At 42.9% G+C, this 15535-nt stretch overlaps 1 protein-coding gene across 1 annotated transcript; it reads left to right on the forward strand.

The window, feature by feature from the left end:
- Positions 1–11296: 11296 nt before the first annotated feature.
- On the forward strand, positions 11297–14288 carry LOC129854325 (haptoglobin-like). Its single transcript, XM_055921253.1, has 4 exons — positions 11297–11405; positions 11735–11847; positions 13050–13318; positions 13504–14288. The coding sequence occupies exons 1-4, from the start codon at positions 11401–11403 to the stop codon at positions 14077–14079; spliced, it is 963 nt and encodes a 320-aa protein (XP_055777228.1). The 5' UTR covers positions 11297–11400; the 3' UTR covers positions 14080–14288.
- Positions 14289–15535: the final 1247 nt, after the last annotated feature.

A 15535-nucleotide genomic window follows, 5' to 3' on the forward strand; every position in this document is an offset into this window, starting at 1 on the left:
TGCTCACTTGTTCCGGCAACTCCTGATTTACAAATTAGGCACTGCCTAGCTCTTTTTTCTCCCTCAGTCAGTCTTTTTCCAGTAACTCCACAGTCAACAACGTCTAGCCCAGGGGTGTCAAATTCGATTCCCAAGTGTCTGCGGATTTTTGGTTTTTCCTTTCAATAAAGACCTAGACAACCAGGTGAGGGGAGTTCCTAACTAATTAGTGACCTTAATTAATCTAAAAGTACAAGGGTGGAGGGATAACCTGCAGACACTTGGCCCTCTGTGGAATGAGTTTGACACATGATCTAACCATTACCTAGCTCTCTCTCTCTCTCTCTGTGGCTTGTATTCTTTCCCCTGGTTTCCTTGTTTGGGCACTCTCTCCCTCCCATACTCGCTCTCTCCTCTTCCCCATTTCTCTCCTGTCTCCCCCTCTCTACTCTGTTCCTCTCTCATTCTTCCACCCCTGGCAGTGCACTCTTAATCCCCCGCCAGAGTCCATGCCCTTGTAGAGCAGAGAGCATACGCTGGCGACCGTCAGCCCAGCTCCAGTAGATGAGGTAGCAGCATATTGCTTAGGGGCCCTGGCATGGGTCACATCCTGCTGCAGCCCTCAGGAAGGCACCATCCCAGTCAACTCCCCCCTCCACTATCGCTGCACTTCATGTGTAAGCACTGAGCATGCATGGCTGCTTCATCCAATCATAATAATTTATCACAATAAAATAACAACAGCTTGCAGTCAACGGTAGATCCATATAGCCAGGTAAACACTTCTTCAATCACTAGATGTAATATTGGGGTGGTGAACTATTAATGACTTACCACATAATTGTTAACAATATATAAATTAACTTCATATAAATGCACACACTCAATCTCATAGCAATATAACGAGGTCATTCTTCTTTCCGATTTGGATAACCTGTCAATGTCAAAGCATTCCCCCTAGCATGTCCATGTTTGTCTTGTCTTATAATGCATTTGTGTGGTATGGAGTCCACATACCTACAAATCCATAAGACTAAATTAAAATGGTGTGCTGACTGTTAATGGAGTGGGACAAACATATGACTTCACTGTCTGTTGTGGCTTCAAGCTCATGTAATGAATAATACAACAGTCTCCACCTGTATCAGTGCAGTCAACGGGCTGACAGTTGCTATTTATATTTATATTTTCAGCACAGCACTTCCCTCCAAGATCACACTCAGTCAACTTGTCCTTGAATTACACAGACAAGATAGCAAAACAATACCCAGAGAAAAGACAGTTCATTATCCTCTTTTAAAAGATAATCAGCATGTAGTGACATAGCCTGATGCAAAATAGAAATTCCAGGAGAAATACTCTCCATGTTACTAAATTATGCTCTGAATGAAAGTGAAATCAAATCAAATCAAATGTATTTATATAGCCCTTCTTACATCAGCTGATATCTCAAAGTGCTGTACAGAAACCCAGCCTAAAGTAAGCTCACCCATGCGGTTAATTTGACTAATTTTCTGAAATGACTTTTGTTTCTCACAAGGGGATGTTGCTAGCTAATGAGTTTGTCGGTCCACTCCAGCTGAATAATATGTATAGAGATCCTATTAAATAACTATTCTAGTATTCTAATTCATAATTCTATGGTCATATGACCCACAATGAGAGACAACTGGGGAATGCAGCTGATCGGTAGACTACTGCCCTGACCCAGGAAGCACTGCTCCCATTGCCTTCCTATGCCCTCCGCCCATTTTCTCAGTCAGTCACAGCACCCCACCCACCCTTTCCCCCACCCCCTCCCACTTAATGACCCCATACCTCATTATGTTCTGCAAAGTCCCTTGGTGTCCTCTCACCATATTTATTTGTATTTTTAATTGAACCTTTATTTAAACTAGGTAAGTCAGTTGAGAACAAATTCTTATTTACAATGACGGCCTACCAAAAGGCAAAAGGCCTCCTGCAGAGACGGGGGCCTGGGATTAAAAATAAAAAATAAATACAATTTAAATATAGGACAAAACACACATCACAACAAGAGAGACAACACAACATATGGTCCCCCACAGCACAGCACAGCACAGCACAGCCCACCCTATCTCTTTAAAGGTACAGCAACCTGGTAAGAATGTGCTGTATTTTCAACCACATGGCTGTCAGGTAGAGTCATCGCATCTGTACTGAGAGTGGTGTTATTGATATTTTTGCTACAAGTGCTTTACTATGTAGATTCTCCTCTTGTCATTTGTGAATTATTCCATCCTGTTTTAGAAGCACTCTGATGTAGCCAATGGTAATCTGCAGTTTGAACCATAACAACGTTTTAGTAAAGGGATGAGCGGATGGGACTGGAGAAATGAAACCACTTTCAAAATTATAGACAGAGTTATGAATGCAAGGACTGACCAGCCATGCTATCAAAGTTATAGTTTTAACCATGTTTTGAGGCTATACAGTGTTTGTTTACATTTACATTGTTTTCAAACAATGGCGTTAAACAAGATTATATTTTGCATTCTGATGGGGTACAACAGTTAAACCACGGTCATGAGGCAATACATAAATAGATGTATTGCAAAGTTGTTTACAAGCAGCCAGCAGCCAGTCCTCCAGACCGCTGCCTGAGCGCCTTTGTCTGCTCACACAAGCTGTGCTCTGCTTTGATACCAACACAGAAATATATAGAAAGTCACTGATTTAATATTTAATATTTGTAACGAACATCAAACAACAGATGACTCGGTGTCTGTTTGTATGTGGTCTGACAGAGGTTTGAGGACAGTGAAGGTCAAATGCGTAAACATCATAAATGATTGCACTCTGAAGCATCAAATCTATAAATTAAACTGTTGACAGGATTATATCGGTGGAGTCAATCAAACTAAAAGACGTCAAGAAAGTCCACAGCCCACTTGCCTGACTCCTGCTATTCAGAAGAGTACATTTTTTTATTAAGGGTCTGGAAAAATACACTTCACTATTTACATAGATAGAGAGGCTCCTCAATGGGAGCTTCACTTGTGAATACAATTAATTCTACTGAAATACAATGAACTCTTATGACTCAGAGCAATGGATTTGAAATATTCTTTCAAAATAAAATATATCGAATAAATGAATGACGTCCAGAGTTACAAGATTCCTGTAGTTGTCGTTCAAGACTATGTGATAACTTGTTGATCTAAGGAGGTTTTGAATGTTATATGATCACATATGACTCAGGCATTTGATGCTACCTGGTTCAAAGGGACAGTTCTCCATCCTCTGATTGGCAATCAGTGTGTGGTGTAAACCTTTGTTGATTCCGTATTGAATAGCAGTGATTGAATCAACATGAATAGCTTGAAACATTCATGACTAAGACCTTTGTATAGACAGACATCGTTATCCTGACTTGTGCTGCAGCGAAAGTAGAGAGGATGCTGAATGCGTAGTACAGCAACGTGAAAGTGCAACCATACAGAGGACAGCTGAAGAGTAAAGGCTGGTAACAGTGCACCAACTCGTCTCTTTCTCCTGCTTTGAAAACCTTTTACTGCAGAGGACTAAATCAGTGTCACACAGAGTGTTTCTTGGTAGTCAAACAAATCTACTTTGAAACAAAAGTAGTCCACTCGTAGGAGTTGTTCATAACCATCCTCCTTTTTGAGGCCACTAGGTTATTTGACTGCAGGAAAGGGCTTCAGCTGGAATCTTTAATTGGTGAAACTGCCACGTCCGTTTGGGATATTACAACAACAAAGAAGTTACTGCAAACAACCAACACTGTTTTTCCTTCTGACATCATTGCATGCGTGATAGAACAGCACAATACGTACTGCAATTTTTTGACGTCGCTGCCGGAGTCTCCTCTCCTCTGTTTCAACAACAAAACAAAAACAATAACAAAAAAGACACACACGCACACACACACACACACACACACACACACACACACACACACACACACACACACACACACACACACACACACACACACACACACACACACACACACACACACACACACACACACACACACACACACACGCAGATTTGGCCTCAGATCCTCAAGAAGTTCTATAGCTGCAACAATGAGAGCATCTTACAATCCTACAATCTAAACTTGATGCCCTCAATCTCACACAAATTATCAATGAACCTACCAGGTACCACTATAATCCACTATAATTGAGAATTTCAATAAGCATTTTTCTACGGCTGGCCATGCTTTCCACCTGGCTACCCCTACTCCGGTCAACAGCACTGCACCCCCCACAGCAACTTGCCCAAGCCTTCCCCATTTCTCCTTCTCCAAAATCCAGTCAGCTGATGTTCTGAAAGAGCTGCAAAATCTGGACCCCTACAAATCAGCCGGGCTAGACAATCTGGACCCTTTCTTTCTAAAATGATCTGCCGAAATTGTTGCAACCCCTATTACTAGCCTGTTCAACCTCACTTTCGTGTCATCTGAGATTCCCAAAGATTGGAAAGCAGCTGCGGTCATCCCCCTCTTCAAAGGGGGAGAAACTCTTGACCCAAACTGCTACAGACCTATATTTGTCCTACCCTGCCTTTCTAAGGTCTTCGAAAGCCAAGTTAACAAACAGATTACCGACCATTTTGAATCCCACCGCACCTTCTCCGCTATGCAATCTGTTTTCAGAGCTGGTCATGGGTGCACCTCAGCCATGCTCAAGGTCCTAAACGATATCTTAACCGCCATCGATAAGAAACAATACTGTGCAGCCGTATTCATTGACCTGGCCAAGGCTTTCGACTCTGTCAATCACCACATCCTCATCGACAGACTCGATAGCCTTGGTTTCTCAAATGATTGCCTCGCATGGTTCACCAACTACTTTTCTGATAGAGTTCAGTGTGTCAAATCGGATGGCCTGTTGTCCGGACATCTGGCAGTCTCTATGGGGGTGCCACAGGGTTAAATTCTCTGCATACATCAATGATGTCGCTCTTGCTGCTGGTGAGTCTCTGATCTACCTCTACACAGACGACACCATTCTGTATACTTCTGCCCCTTCTTTGGACACTGTGTTAACAACCCTCCAGACAAGCTTCAATGCCATACAACTCTCCTTCCGTGGCCTCCAACTGCTCTTAAATACAAGTAAAAGCATGCTCTTCAACCGATCGCTGCCTGCACCTGCCCGCCCGTCCAGCATCACTACTCTGGACGGTTCTAACTTAGAATATGTGGACAACTACAAATACCTAGTTGTCTGGTTAGACTGTAAACTCTCCTTCCAGACTCACATCAAACATCTCCAATCCAAAGTTAAATCTAGAATTGGCTTCCTATTTTGCAACAAAGCATCCTTCACTCATGCTGCCAAGCATACCCTCGTAAAACTGACCATCCTACCGATCCTCGACTTCGGCGGTGTCATTTACAAAATAGCCTCCAATACCCTACTCAATAAATTGGATGCAGTCTATCACAGTGCCATCCGTTTTGTCACCAAAGCCCCATATACTACCCACCACTGTGACCTGTAGGCTCTCGTTGGCTGGCCCTCGCTTCATACTCGTCGCCAAACCCACTGGCTACAGGTCATCTACAAGACCCTGCTAGGTAAAGTCCCCCCTTATCTCAGCTCGCTTGTCACCATAGCAGCACCCACCTGTAGCACGCGCTCCAGCAGGTATATCTCTCTGGTCACCCCCAAAGCCAACTCTTCCTTTGGCTCACTCTCCTTCCAGTTCTCTGCTGCCAATGACTGGAACGATCTACAAAAATCTCTGAAACTGGAAACACTTATCTCCCTCACTAGCTTTAAGCACCAGCTGTCAGAGCAGCTCACAGATCACTGCACCTGTACATAGCCCATCTATAATTTAGCACAAACAACTACCTCTTCCCCTACTGTATTTATTTATTTATTTAGCTTCTTTGCACCCCATTATTTCTATTTCTACTTTGCACATTCTTCCGCTGCAAATCTACCATTCCAGTGTTTTACTTGCTATATTGTATTTACTTCGCCACCATGGCCTTTTTTTGCCTTTACCTCCCTTATCTCACCTCATTTGCTCACATTGTATATAGACTTATTTTTCTACTGTATTATTGACTGTATGTTTGTTTTACTCCATGTGCAACTCTGTGTTGTTGTATGTGTCGAACTGCTTTGCTTTATCTTGGCCAGGTCGCAATTGTAAATGAGAACTTGTTCTCAACTTGCCTACCTGGTTAAATAAAGATAAAATAAAAATCTTGACTGGCTGCTTCGCCGTCTGGTATGGCAACTGCATCGCCCTCGACAACAAGGCTCTACAGAGGGTGGTGCGGATAGCCTAGTACTTCTCTGGGGCCAAACTCCATGCCATCCTGGACGTTTATACCAGGCGGTGTCTAAGGAAGGCTCAGGAAATTGCCTAAGACTTCAGCCACCTAAGCGCATGGACTGTTCTCTGTGCTACCGGAGCAACGGGTCTCAGACCAACAGGCTCCAAGATAGCTTCTATCTTGAAAGCAATTCGACTGCTGAATAGCTTCTCAGACTATCTGTACTAACTCTACCTGCACTGGCTATATACACATTCCCATGTCTCTATCCACACACACAACACACACACATAACACACTCACGCATACTGATGTCACATACACACGCACATGCCACCACACACTCACACCCAGCATATGCACTGCTGCTACTTTTCACTCTTATTATTATATTTATATATTTATTTAACCTTTAACTAGGCAAGTCAGTTAAGAACAAATTCTTATTCACAATGACGGCCTACCCGGCCAAACCCGTACGACACCGGGCCTATTGTGCGCCGCCCTATGGGACTCCCAATCACGGCCGGATGTGATACAGCCTGGATTCAAACCAGGGACTGTAGTGACACCTCTTGCACTGAGATGCAGTGCCTTAGACTGCTGCGCCACTCGGGAGCCCCAGCCTTCTGTACATGTACATATTTACCTCAACTACCACGTATCCCTGCACATTGATATGGTATTGGTACTCCTTGTATATAGCTTCATGCTTGTGCTTGTGTGCTTTTTTTATATTTTTATCTAAAACTCTACATCTTTGGGAAAGAGTTTGTAAGTAAGCATTTCCCTGTTGTATTTGGCGCATGTAACTCTAAACATTTGATTTGACACACACACACACACACACACACACACACACACACACACACACACACACACACACACACACACACACACACACACACACACACACACACACACACACACACACACACACACACACACACACACACACACACGTGAAAATGCTAAATGAAATGGATGGATGGCTGTTTTTATCTGTACACGTACCTGTACATCATGTCCTGTCCTGTAGTGTGATACCCAACACAACACACAGGTTCCAGTCTGGAATCACAAGGCCTAAGGACAGTCAGTGGTTGTGAGAGTGTGACATAGAGCCACAATGACGTTACCAGTCTTATGTAACATCAGGCACTAAGAGCATGACAGTTCAGAGACATCAACAGCATTACAGTGCCAGGCAAGCAAGCAAGTAGGCAGGCAAGCAAGCATGGCGTCCATCCCTCTGTCCTTGCATCAGTCATTGCGTTATGCCAGCCCGCCCACCTGTTTCAGAGACATGAATGAATGATACCGATGAGACCATCTAAGAGACAATCTGCTAACTCGTTAGCTATGACACAGTTCCTATTAACAATGGCTGTTTTATATGGTGTAATTACACTGATGAGGTACATGATACTGTTCAGCCAGTATCAATCCCTAGATCTACAGTAATATAAGTACACGACAACATCCTGTACGTTGTATGCTCACCTCTTTGCTACAAAGCACTGCAGCTTTTTTTCTGTTTGTCAATGAAAGCCTCTGTCACGCCCTGACCGTAGATTGCTTTGTATGTTTCTATTTTTAGTTTGGTCAGGGTGTGATGTGGGTGGGTATTCTATGTCTGGGTATTCTATGTTGTAGGTCTAGGTTTTCTGTTTCTATGTGTTTGGCCTGGTGTGGTTCCCAATCAGAGGCAGCTGTCGATCGTTGATAGATTGGGAGCCATATTTAGGTAGCCTGTTTTCCGACTTTTGTTTGTGGGTGGTTGTTTCCTGTTTAGTGTTTTGTTTCACCTTTCAGGACTGTTCGTTTGTCGTTTTTGTTGTTTGTCAAGTGTTTTTGTATTTTATTTAAAAAAATATGACCACTTACCACGCTGCACCTTGGTCCTCCTCTCCCTCTCCAGACGACAATCGTTACAGCCTCTCATCTGACATTTAATCGATACTATAGCAAACTAATTTGGCACGGACAAAAAGGAGGATGGCTATGAACAAACTACTCCACTCCTACGAGTGGCCATAAGAATGAGATCGCACACTGATACATGTCAGAAGGTGCTTTCAACTGGGATGTGGTAGTAGCCCTGTCCTGCAGTCAAATTATCTAGTGGCCTCACGGGTGGAGTGATATTCTTATTTTTCATAATTTAATCATTTATAAACTTTATTCGATTTTTTTATGCAGAAAATCCGGTGTTTCTATGTCTAACAGTTTTGTTATATTCAGTATTCTATGACGTATATAAAGTGTAATATTGGGATGCGAACTCAGAATTTAATACATCAGATAATGACCAGATCTCCCAGTGGAAGAAAGTCACATAATAATACAATTTCTTTCCCCAACACAACGCAAATTCTTTAGTTGCAAGGCTGGACTTTTCCTAATGTTGTTGAGAGACTAGAAGCATGGCAAAAGGTCAGACTACTTGTTTACTGAACTTTACACTACTAGGCTACCTGTTCTTTCTCCCTCTGTCAACAGCCAAGTGGAATTCACATGATTTCACAAAGCTGGTACTCAGTCAGCTGTATAAGGAAATAAGCAAACAGGAAACCACTCACCCAGAGGCGGCGCTACTAGTGGCCAGAGACTTTAATGCAGGGAAACTTAAATCAGTTCTACCAAATTTCTATCAACATGTTAAATGTGCATCCAGAGGGAAAAAAATTCTAGATCATCTGTACTCCACACACGGAGACGCGTACAAAGCTCTCCCTCACCCTCCATTTGGTAAATCCGACCACAACTCTATCCTCCTGATTCCTGCATACAAGCAAAAATTAAAGCAGGAAGCACCAGTGACTCGGTCAATAAAAAAGTGGTCAGATGAAGCAGATGCTAAACTACAGGACTGTTTTGCTATCACAGACTGGAACATGTTCCGGGATTCTTCCGATGGCATTGAGGAGTACACCACATCAGTCACTGGCTTTATCAATAAGTGCATCAAGGACGTCGTCCCCACAGTAACTGTACGTACATACCCCAACCAGAAGCCATGGATTACAGGCAACATTCGCACTGAGCTAAAGGGTAGAGCTGCCGCTTCAAGGACTCTAAGCCGGAAGCTTAAAAGAAATCTTGCTACGCCCTGCGACGAACCATCAAACAGGCAAAGCGTCAATACAGGGCTAAGATTGAACCATATTACACTGGCTCCGATGCTCGTCTTATGTGGCAGGACTTGCAAACTATTACAGACTACAAAGGGAAGCACAGCCGCGAGCTGCCCAGTGACACGAGCCTACCAGACGAGCTAAATCACTTCTATGCTCGCTTCGAGGCAAGCAACACAGGCATGCATGAGAGCATCAGCTGTTCCGGAGTGGCGATCACAAAGCCCTGACCTCAATCCTATAGAAAATCTGTGGGCAGAACTGAAAAAGTGTGTGCGAGCAAGGAGGCCTACAAACCTGACTCAGTTATACCAGCTCTGTCAGGAGGAATGGGCCAAAATTCACCCAACTTATTGTGGGAAGCTTGAGGAAGGCTACCCAAAACCTTTGACCCAAGTTAAACAATTTCAAGACAATGCTACCAAATACTAATTGAGTGTATGTAAACTTCTGACCCACTGGGAATGTGATGAAAGATATAAAAGCTGAAATAAATCATTCTCCCTACTATTTCTCTGACATTTCACAGTCTTAAAATAAAGTGGTGATCCTAACTGACCAAAGATAGGGAACTTTTACTAGGATTAAATGTCAGGAATTGTGAAAAACTGAGTTTAAATGTATTTGGGTAAGGTGTATGTTAACCTCCGACTTCAATGGTATATCTCCCTCACTAACTTCAAGCATCAGCTATCTGAGCAGTTTACGGATCGCTGCAGCTGTACATAGCCCATCTGTAAATAGCCCATCCAACTACCTACCTCATCCCCATATTGTTTTTATTTACTTTTTTTGCTCTTTTGCACACCAGTATTTCTACTTGCACATCATCATCTGCACATCTATCACTCCAGTGTTAATTTTCTAAATTGTAATTACTTCGCTACTATTGGCCTATTTATTGCCTTACCTCCTTACTCCATTTGCACACACTGTATATAGATTTTTTTATTGTGTTATTGACTGTACTTCTGTTTATCACACGTGTAACTCTGTTTTGTTGTTTTTTGTCGCACTGCTTTGCTTTATCTTGGCCAGGTCGCTGTTGTAAATGAGAACTTGTTCTCAACTGGCCTACCTGGTTAAATAAAGGTGAAATACATTTTTTTTTAAATAAATAAAAAATGTCTGAAATCAATGTGTGCGCAATTACAATAATTCAATATGGTCAATTTCAAACATTTTTATATAACATAAACATACTTTTGACATGTAGGTTATGGTGTAATGGAATGTTTTGCCTTGTGTGGTAGGTTTTGTGGGTTTTGACACTCTTATGTAGGTGTTATAACCAGCCATAAAATAACGCAATATATGTCACAACAGGACCAAATATATGTGTCATGACATTGTTATGACCATATTATAACAGTTATGTCAGCTGTTATGACATATTATGACATGGTTATGACTGAGTCATAATGTTTTATGACGCACAGTGTTACCAAAGTGAGTCGTAAACAGCAAATGTGAGTCAACAACAAACAACAACAACTTTTTATTGGGGTTTTCCAAATAACATGATCAAGAAAATTATGGGATTATGATGGTACCACATTTTTTAAAATAACACACTCTAATGCGGCATTTATATGCACCTCATTTACTTTCAATAAACCAAATTGACACACACATTATATATGTGCTGTGTTCTGTTCTGGTTTCATAATTCATACCCTGTGAAATTATTTATCCCTCAGATGGTCTTCTCTGATACTCGTTGGCTGTGGCTGAGCTCCAGATGGGGTCAGGGTTAGGGTTTAGACACGATTCCAATAATGGGTTGGCATGAACAGAGATTTTGCAATCTCTCCGATTTTCGGGAATCAGAACGGAAGCTGTGTCCAGCAAAATTCCCAGGGGTGGGCAGACAGGGGGTGAGTTCTCTCCTCAGCAGATATAAGGCCTTGGTCCTTCCTATAACTTCTCACAGAGTACAACGTCTACAGAGGAGACACAGCTCAACATACAAACTGATAAACAGATATTTCCATCAAAATGTGGTATGTTATACTTTTCATATTCTTTCCTCAACAAAACCCTAGTTGCCTGGCAATTGTTGTCGTTGCAGTACCAATCCAAATGAATCTCTGAAATGACTTTTAACAATGGATCTTTGTAAAATGGCAGGGAAACAGAGCTACTTAAATCTTTTAAAAAAACATTCAAACTGCTCTAGCTAGAGACCTTTTCTAAATATAGGTCAACAAGCAAGCCCCGAGACTCCCTAAGTAAATGAACCGTTAGCTGTGGTACTAGTGAGTGTTTGGGCTCTGTCAGTCAGTTGGCTCTGTGTGTGTGTACTGTACTCATGTGTTCCTTCTGTCCGCAGGTCATCCCTGGCAGTGCTCCTCGCGGCCTCCTGTGTCTGTCTGGCAAAGGACAATTTCAAAATCAAAATCAAAATCAAAACCAAATCAATTGATGAGATCTCAGACGATTCAGGTAGCTATCTGTCTAACTGACACATAACCAACTCCCTGCTTTATGCCAATACGGGCTTACTTCTCCTGATTTAGATTGAAATGTCAACAAAGTGAGAGGGATGAAACGTTTTCAAACAAAAACATGTACATTTTAAAGATCAAGGAGCATTGACAACCTTTCTTATCCCATGTCTATGTTAAGGTGGGTGTCAGTGACACAATTGATGCAGAATATCGCCCAAAAATATTGGACATACACATTATACGTGTGTTTTCACATGTGCAATTTGTTTATTTCCGAAACATATTATATTTGCTGGCCCATTGTGACTGGTTCGTGTAAGGATATCACTCACATTTCAATTACACTGTCACTCTCATCGGATGTTCTGCAGCCAATCTTCACTATGGCTCCCCTTACGCAACTCTGAGCTGAGCAGACACAAGCTGTTCCTATTCAGCCTGTTGGCCTCTGTAAGAGGAAGAGAATACAGTAGCTGTGGCCAAAATGAGGATGTCACCATCACTTTCAAGTGAGAACCTTGTTAAGTCTCACGGCTCACAGCTATTATCCCGATTATCTTAAAAATCGATTCAGCAGCGACACACATGAGATGACAGGGATCAAAGAGAAGGCAAGCAGGGAGGAAAGAAAGGAGAGATCCTCAGTCTTAGCTTTCTCCAAGCAGAATGGGAAGATATGTCATTAGGAAAATCTACAGAGCATGAAAGCCTTGAAAAGTAAAATTCCTCAAAAAATCCACCTCTCATCAAGCGTTTCAGGAAAATGTTTGAGAAGAGAAATGACACTAATTCCTTCCTCATCTAGGTTTGTGCATATTGTGACCTCCAAGGTAATTCTGTGAAAGCTAGCCTTGTCTGGCTCAAGTCATGACAAGACATTTTTTTTTTTTTTTAATAGTAGATAATAGATAATAGTAGATGATTAATGAATTTACTGAACTTTTGTCAGGTCAAAGCTGAAAGGTTCCACAAGCTATTACCAAATGCTATGTGTATTCAAGTGAATAGTGATGATTTTAGCAAACTCAAACTCAAACTAAGGCTGGAATTGTATTGAGGCACATTTCATTTTTCTGCAATAATCTTTTACAGTTGTGTTTGAGTTGCACAGCAGTATGTGCTAGGTGGTGCTGTGTTGGGGATGTTTTAACCATATAGAGATTGTATAGAATTTTTTTTTGTGTGTTTCTTGCCCAGACCTGCGCTTCAGGCGTATGGTTAGGGGCACCCTGGCCCCTCATGTCCCCTGGCAGGCCATGGTCTACCTGAGTAAAAACGTCATGAACGGAGGCTTCGCTGGGGGAGCTCTAATCTCTGACCGCTGGGTCCTGACTGCTGGCAGGAACTTGTTTGTCAGGAAAAGTAGGCAGGACACCAAGGGGAAAGAACCAATCATCCCCAAGGTGTACCTAGGCATCACGCGACACTCCCAAGCCAATGACTCCAAAGAAGTTGCTGTAGAAAAGGTGAGCTAGTATGCCCATTACCATCTCCTTCAAACAATATTCAGACAATTCAGTATTTTCAGCAAGCAGAACTGCACTGCGCTCTCTCACCTACATCATAATTTTCAGTCTTACAGGTAGTTAGAGCAAAAATACAGTAGATCATCAAAAAGAGGTCCTATGAATTATTCCCTTCCCCCTTCTAGGTGGTTCTGCACCCAGGCTTCCAGAGCGTGTCAGACTGGGACAACGACCTGGCTCTGATTCAGCTGAAGGAGCCATTCACCCTGAGCGAGGCTGTGATGCCCATCCCTCTGCCTGAGAGGGGTGAGGACCTGGCTGAGGCAGCCCAGGAGAAAGGCATCATCACAGGCTGGGGCTGGGGGGTCCACTTCACCCCCGCTGAGTCACTGAAACACCTGGTGTTGCCTGTGGCATCGCATAGCTCCTGTAAGGCAGAGTACAACCGCGGTGGCCAAGTGCTGAGCAGCACTCCAACCGTAGACGACAACATGTTCTGTACTGGAGCCAGCAGGTACCAGGAGAATGTGTGCTTTGGGGATGCAGGCGGTGCCCTGGCAGTTCAGGACCCCAAAGACGGCAGAGTGTATGCTGCAGGGATCCTGTCCTTCGATAAGACCTGTGCCGTGGAGAAATACGCTGTCTACATGAAGCTCTCTGCCTACATGCCTTGGATCAACAGTGTCCTCAGGGGCGACAGTGAGACATCAGCCAGTCTCCGCTCCAGTGTAATGTCTGAGATGTATTCGAGGCAGTTGTAGCCTCCACTCAGCACAGTTTCAGATATGAGAGCCGGGGCTCATAATCTCCATTATGCCTTTGCTAACAAAGTCATTTTCTCACTTGATCTTGTAAAACTCTCTCAAGTTATGACTTTATCTCTTTATATCCCTTTATCTCTTTATCTCTCAAGTTATGTCTTCCGATGTTGATTTCAAAGGATTTTTAATAAATTCATCTCTCCTAAGAAGTTTGGTTTCCGATGTTTCACCTTATAACTTTTATTCACATTTTCTTCAACTCATATTAGAATGCTGGGAAACATGTTTTAGATCATCTCTACAAGCTGTAACCTGAGAGCATGTTAGAGCCATTAAAACAAGTAGCCTACAGCTAGCACATGTGACGATTTTAAAGTTCATTTAAGTGATGGAATTATTAAGCAAAAATTGTTATCTGGCCAAGGAGGATATTGTGTTGAGACCAGCAAGGATTTTGAAGTGGATTTGTCCTGAAAATCATCCAAGAAGAAAATAACTTGTTCTAAAATAGAGCTGCATAAACGAGGGTCTAGAATCCCTCCCAGCAGGGGAATGGAGGTCCTGTCACTCCTGGTTAGTGACTAATTTAAATACAGAAGACAAAAGGCTTGTCATCATAGCTCAACACTAGTTAATAGCTATCTTGCTTTGGAGCAGCCTGCTGTACCACAATCTGTTCAGTTTCAACAAGAGATATCTCAGGGCCTCCCGGGTGGCGCAGTGGTCTAGGGCACTGCATCGCAGTGCTAACTGCGCCACCAGAGTCTCTGGGTTCGCGCCCAGGCTCTGTCGCAGCCGGCCGCGACCGGGAGGTCCGTGGGGCGACGCACAATTGTCATAGCGTTGTCCGGGGTAGGGAGGGTTTGGCCGGTAGGGATATCCTTGTCTCATCGCGCTCCAGCGACTCCTGTGGCGGGTCGGGCGCAGTGTGCACCAACCAAGGAGGCCAGGTACACGGTGTTTCCTCCGACACATTGGTGCGGCTGGCTTCCGGGTTGGAGGCGCGCTGTGTTAAAGAAGCAGTACGGCTGGTTGGGTTGTGCTTCGGAGGAGGCATCGACCTTCGTCTCTCCCGAGCCCGTACGGGAGTTGTAGCGATGAGACAAGGTAGTAATTACTAGCGATTGGATACCACGAAAATTGGGGAGAAAATGGGATAAAAAAAATAAATAAAATAAAATAATAAAAAAAACAAAAAAACAAGAGATATCTCAGAAATGGCTCCGAAGAGTATGGCTGACGTTTTACATGCCCGTAATCAATTGTGCTATTTATTTATTTATTTTTTGCGTTGTTTGTAACTTATTTTTTTACTTATTTTGTATATAATGTTGCTGCTACCGTCTCTTATGACCGAAAATAACTTCTGGACATCAGAACTGGGATTACTCACCACGAACTGGAAGAAGGTTTTTCCTTTAATGAGTCAGACGAGAAAGATATACTGTTCTCTAGT

The sequence above is a fragment of the Salvelinus fontinalis genome, chromosome 4 (assembly GCF_029448725.1).
Source record: "Salvelinus fontinalis isolate EN_2023a chromosome 4, ASM2944872v1, whole genome shotgun sequence".
NCBI classification, from domain to species: domain Eukaryota; kingdom Metazoa; phylum Chordata; class Actinopteri; order Salmoniformes; family Salmonidae; genus Salvelinus; species Salvelinus fontinalis.

Excerpts from the sequence above, each read along its gene's own strand:
- LOC129854325 (XM_055921253.1), top strand. Across the intron at positions 11,848-13,049 it reads TGAGATCTCAGACGATTCAG|ACCTGCGCTTCAGGCGTATG; the intron begins GTAGCTATCTGT and ends TTTCTTGCCCAG. Across the intron at positions 13,319-13,503 it reads AAGAAGTTGCTGTAGAAAAG|GTGGTTCTGCACCCAGGCTT; the intron begins GTGAGCTAGTAT and ends TCCCCCTTCTAG.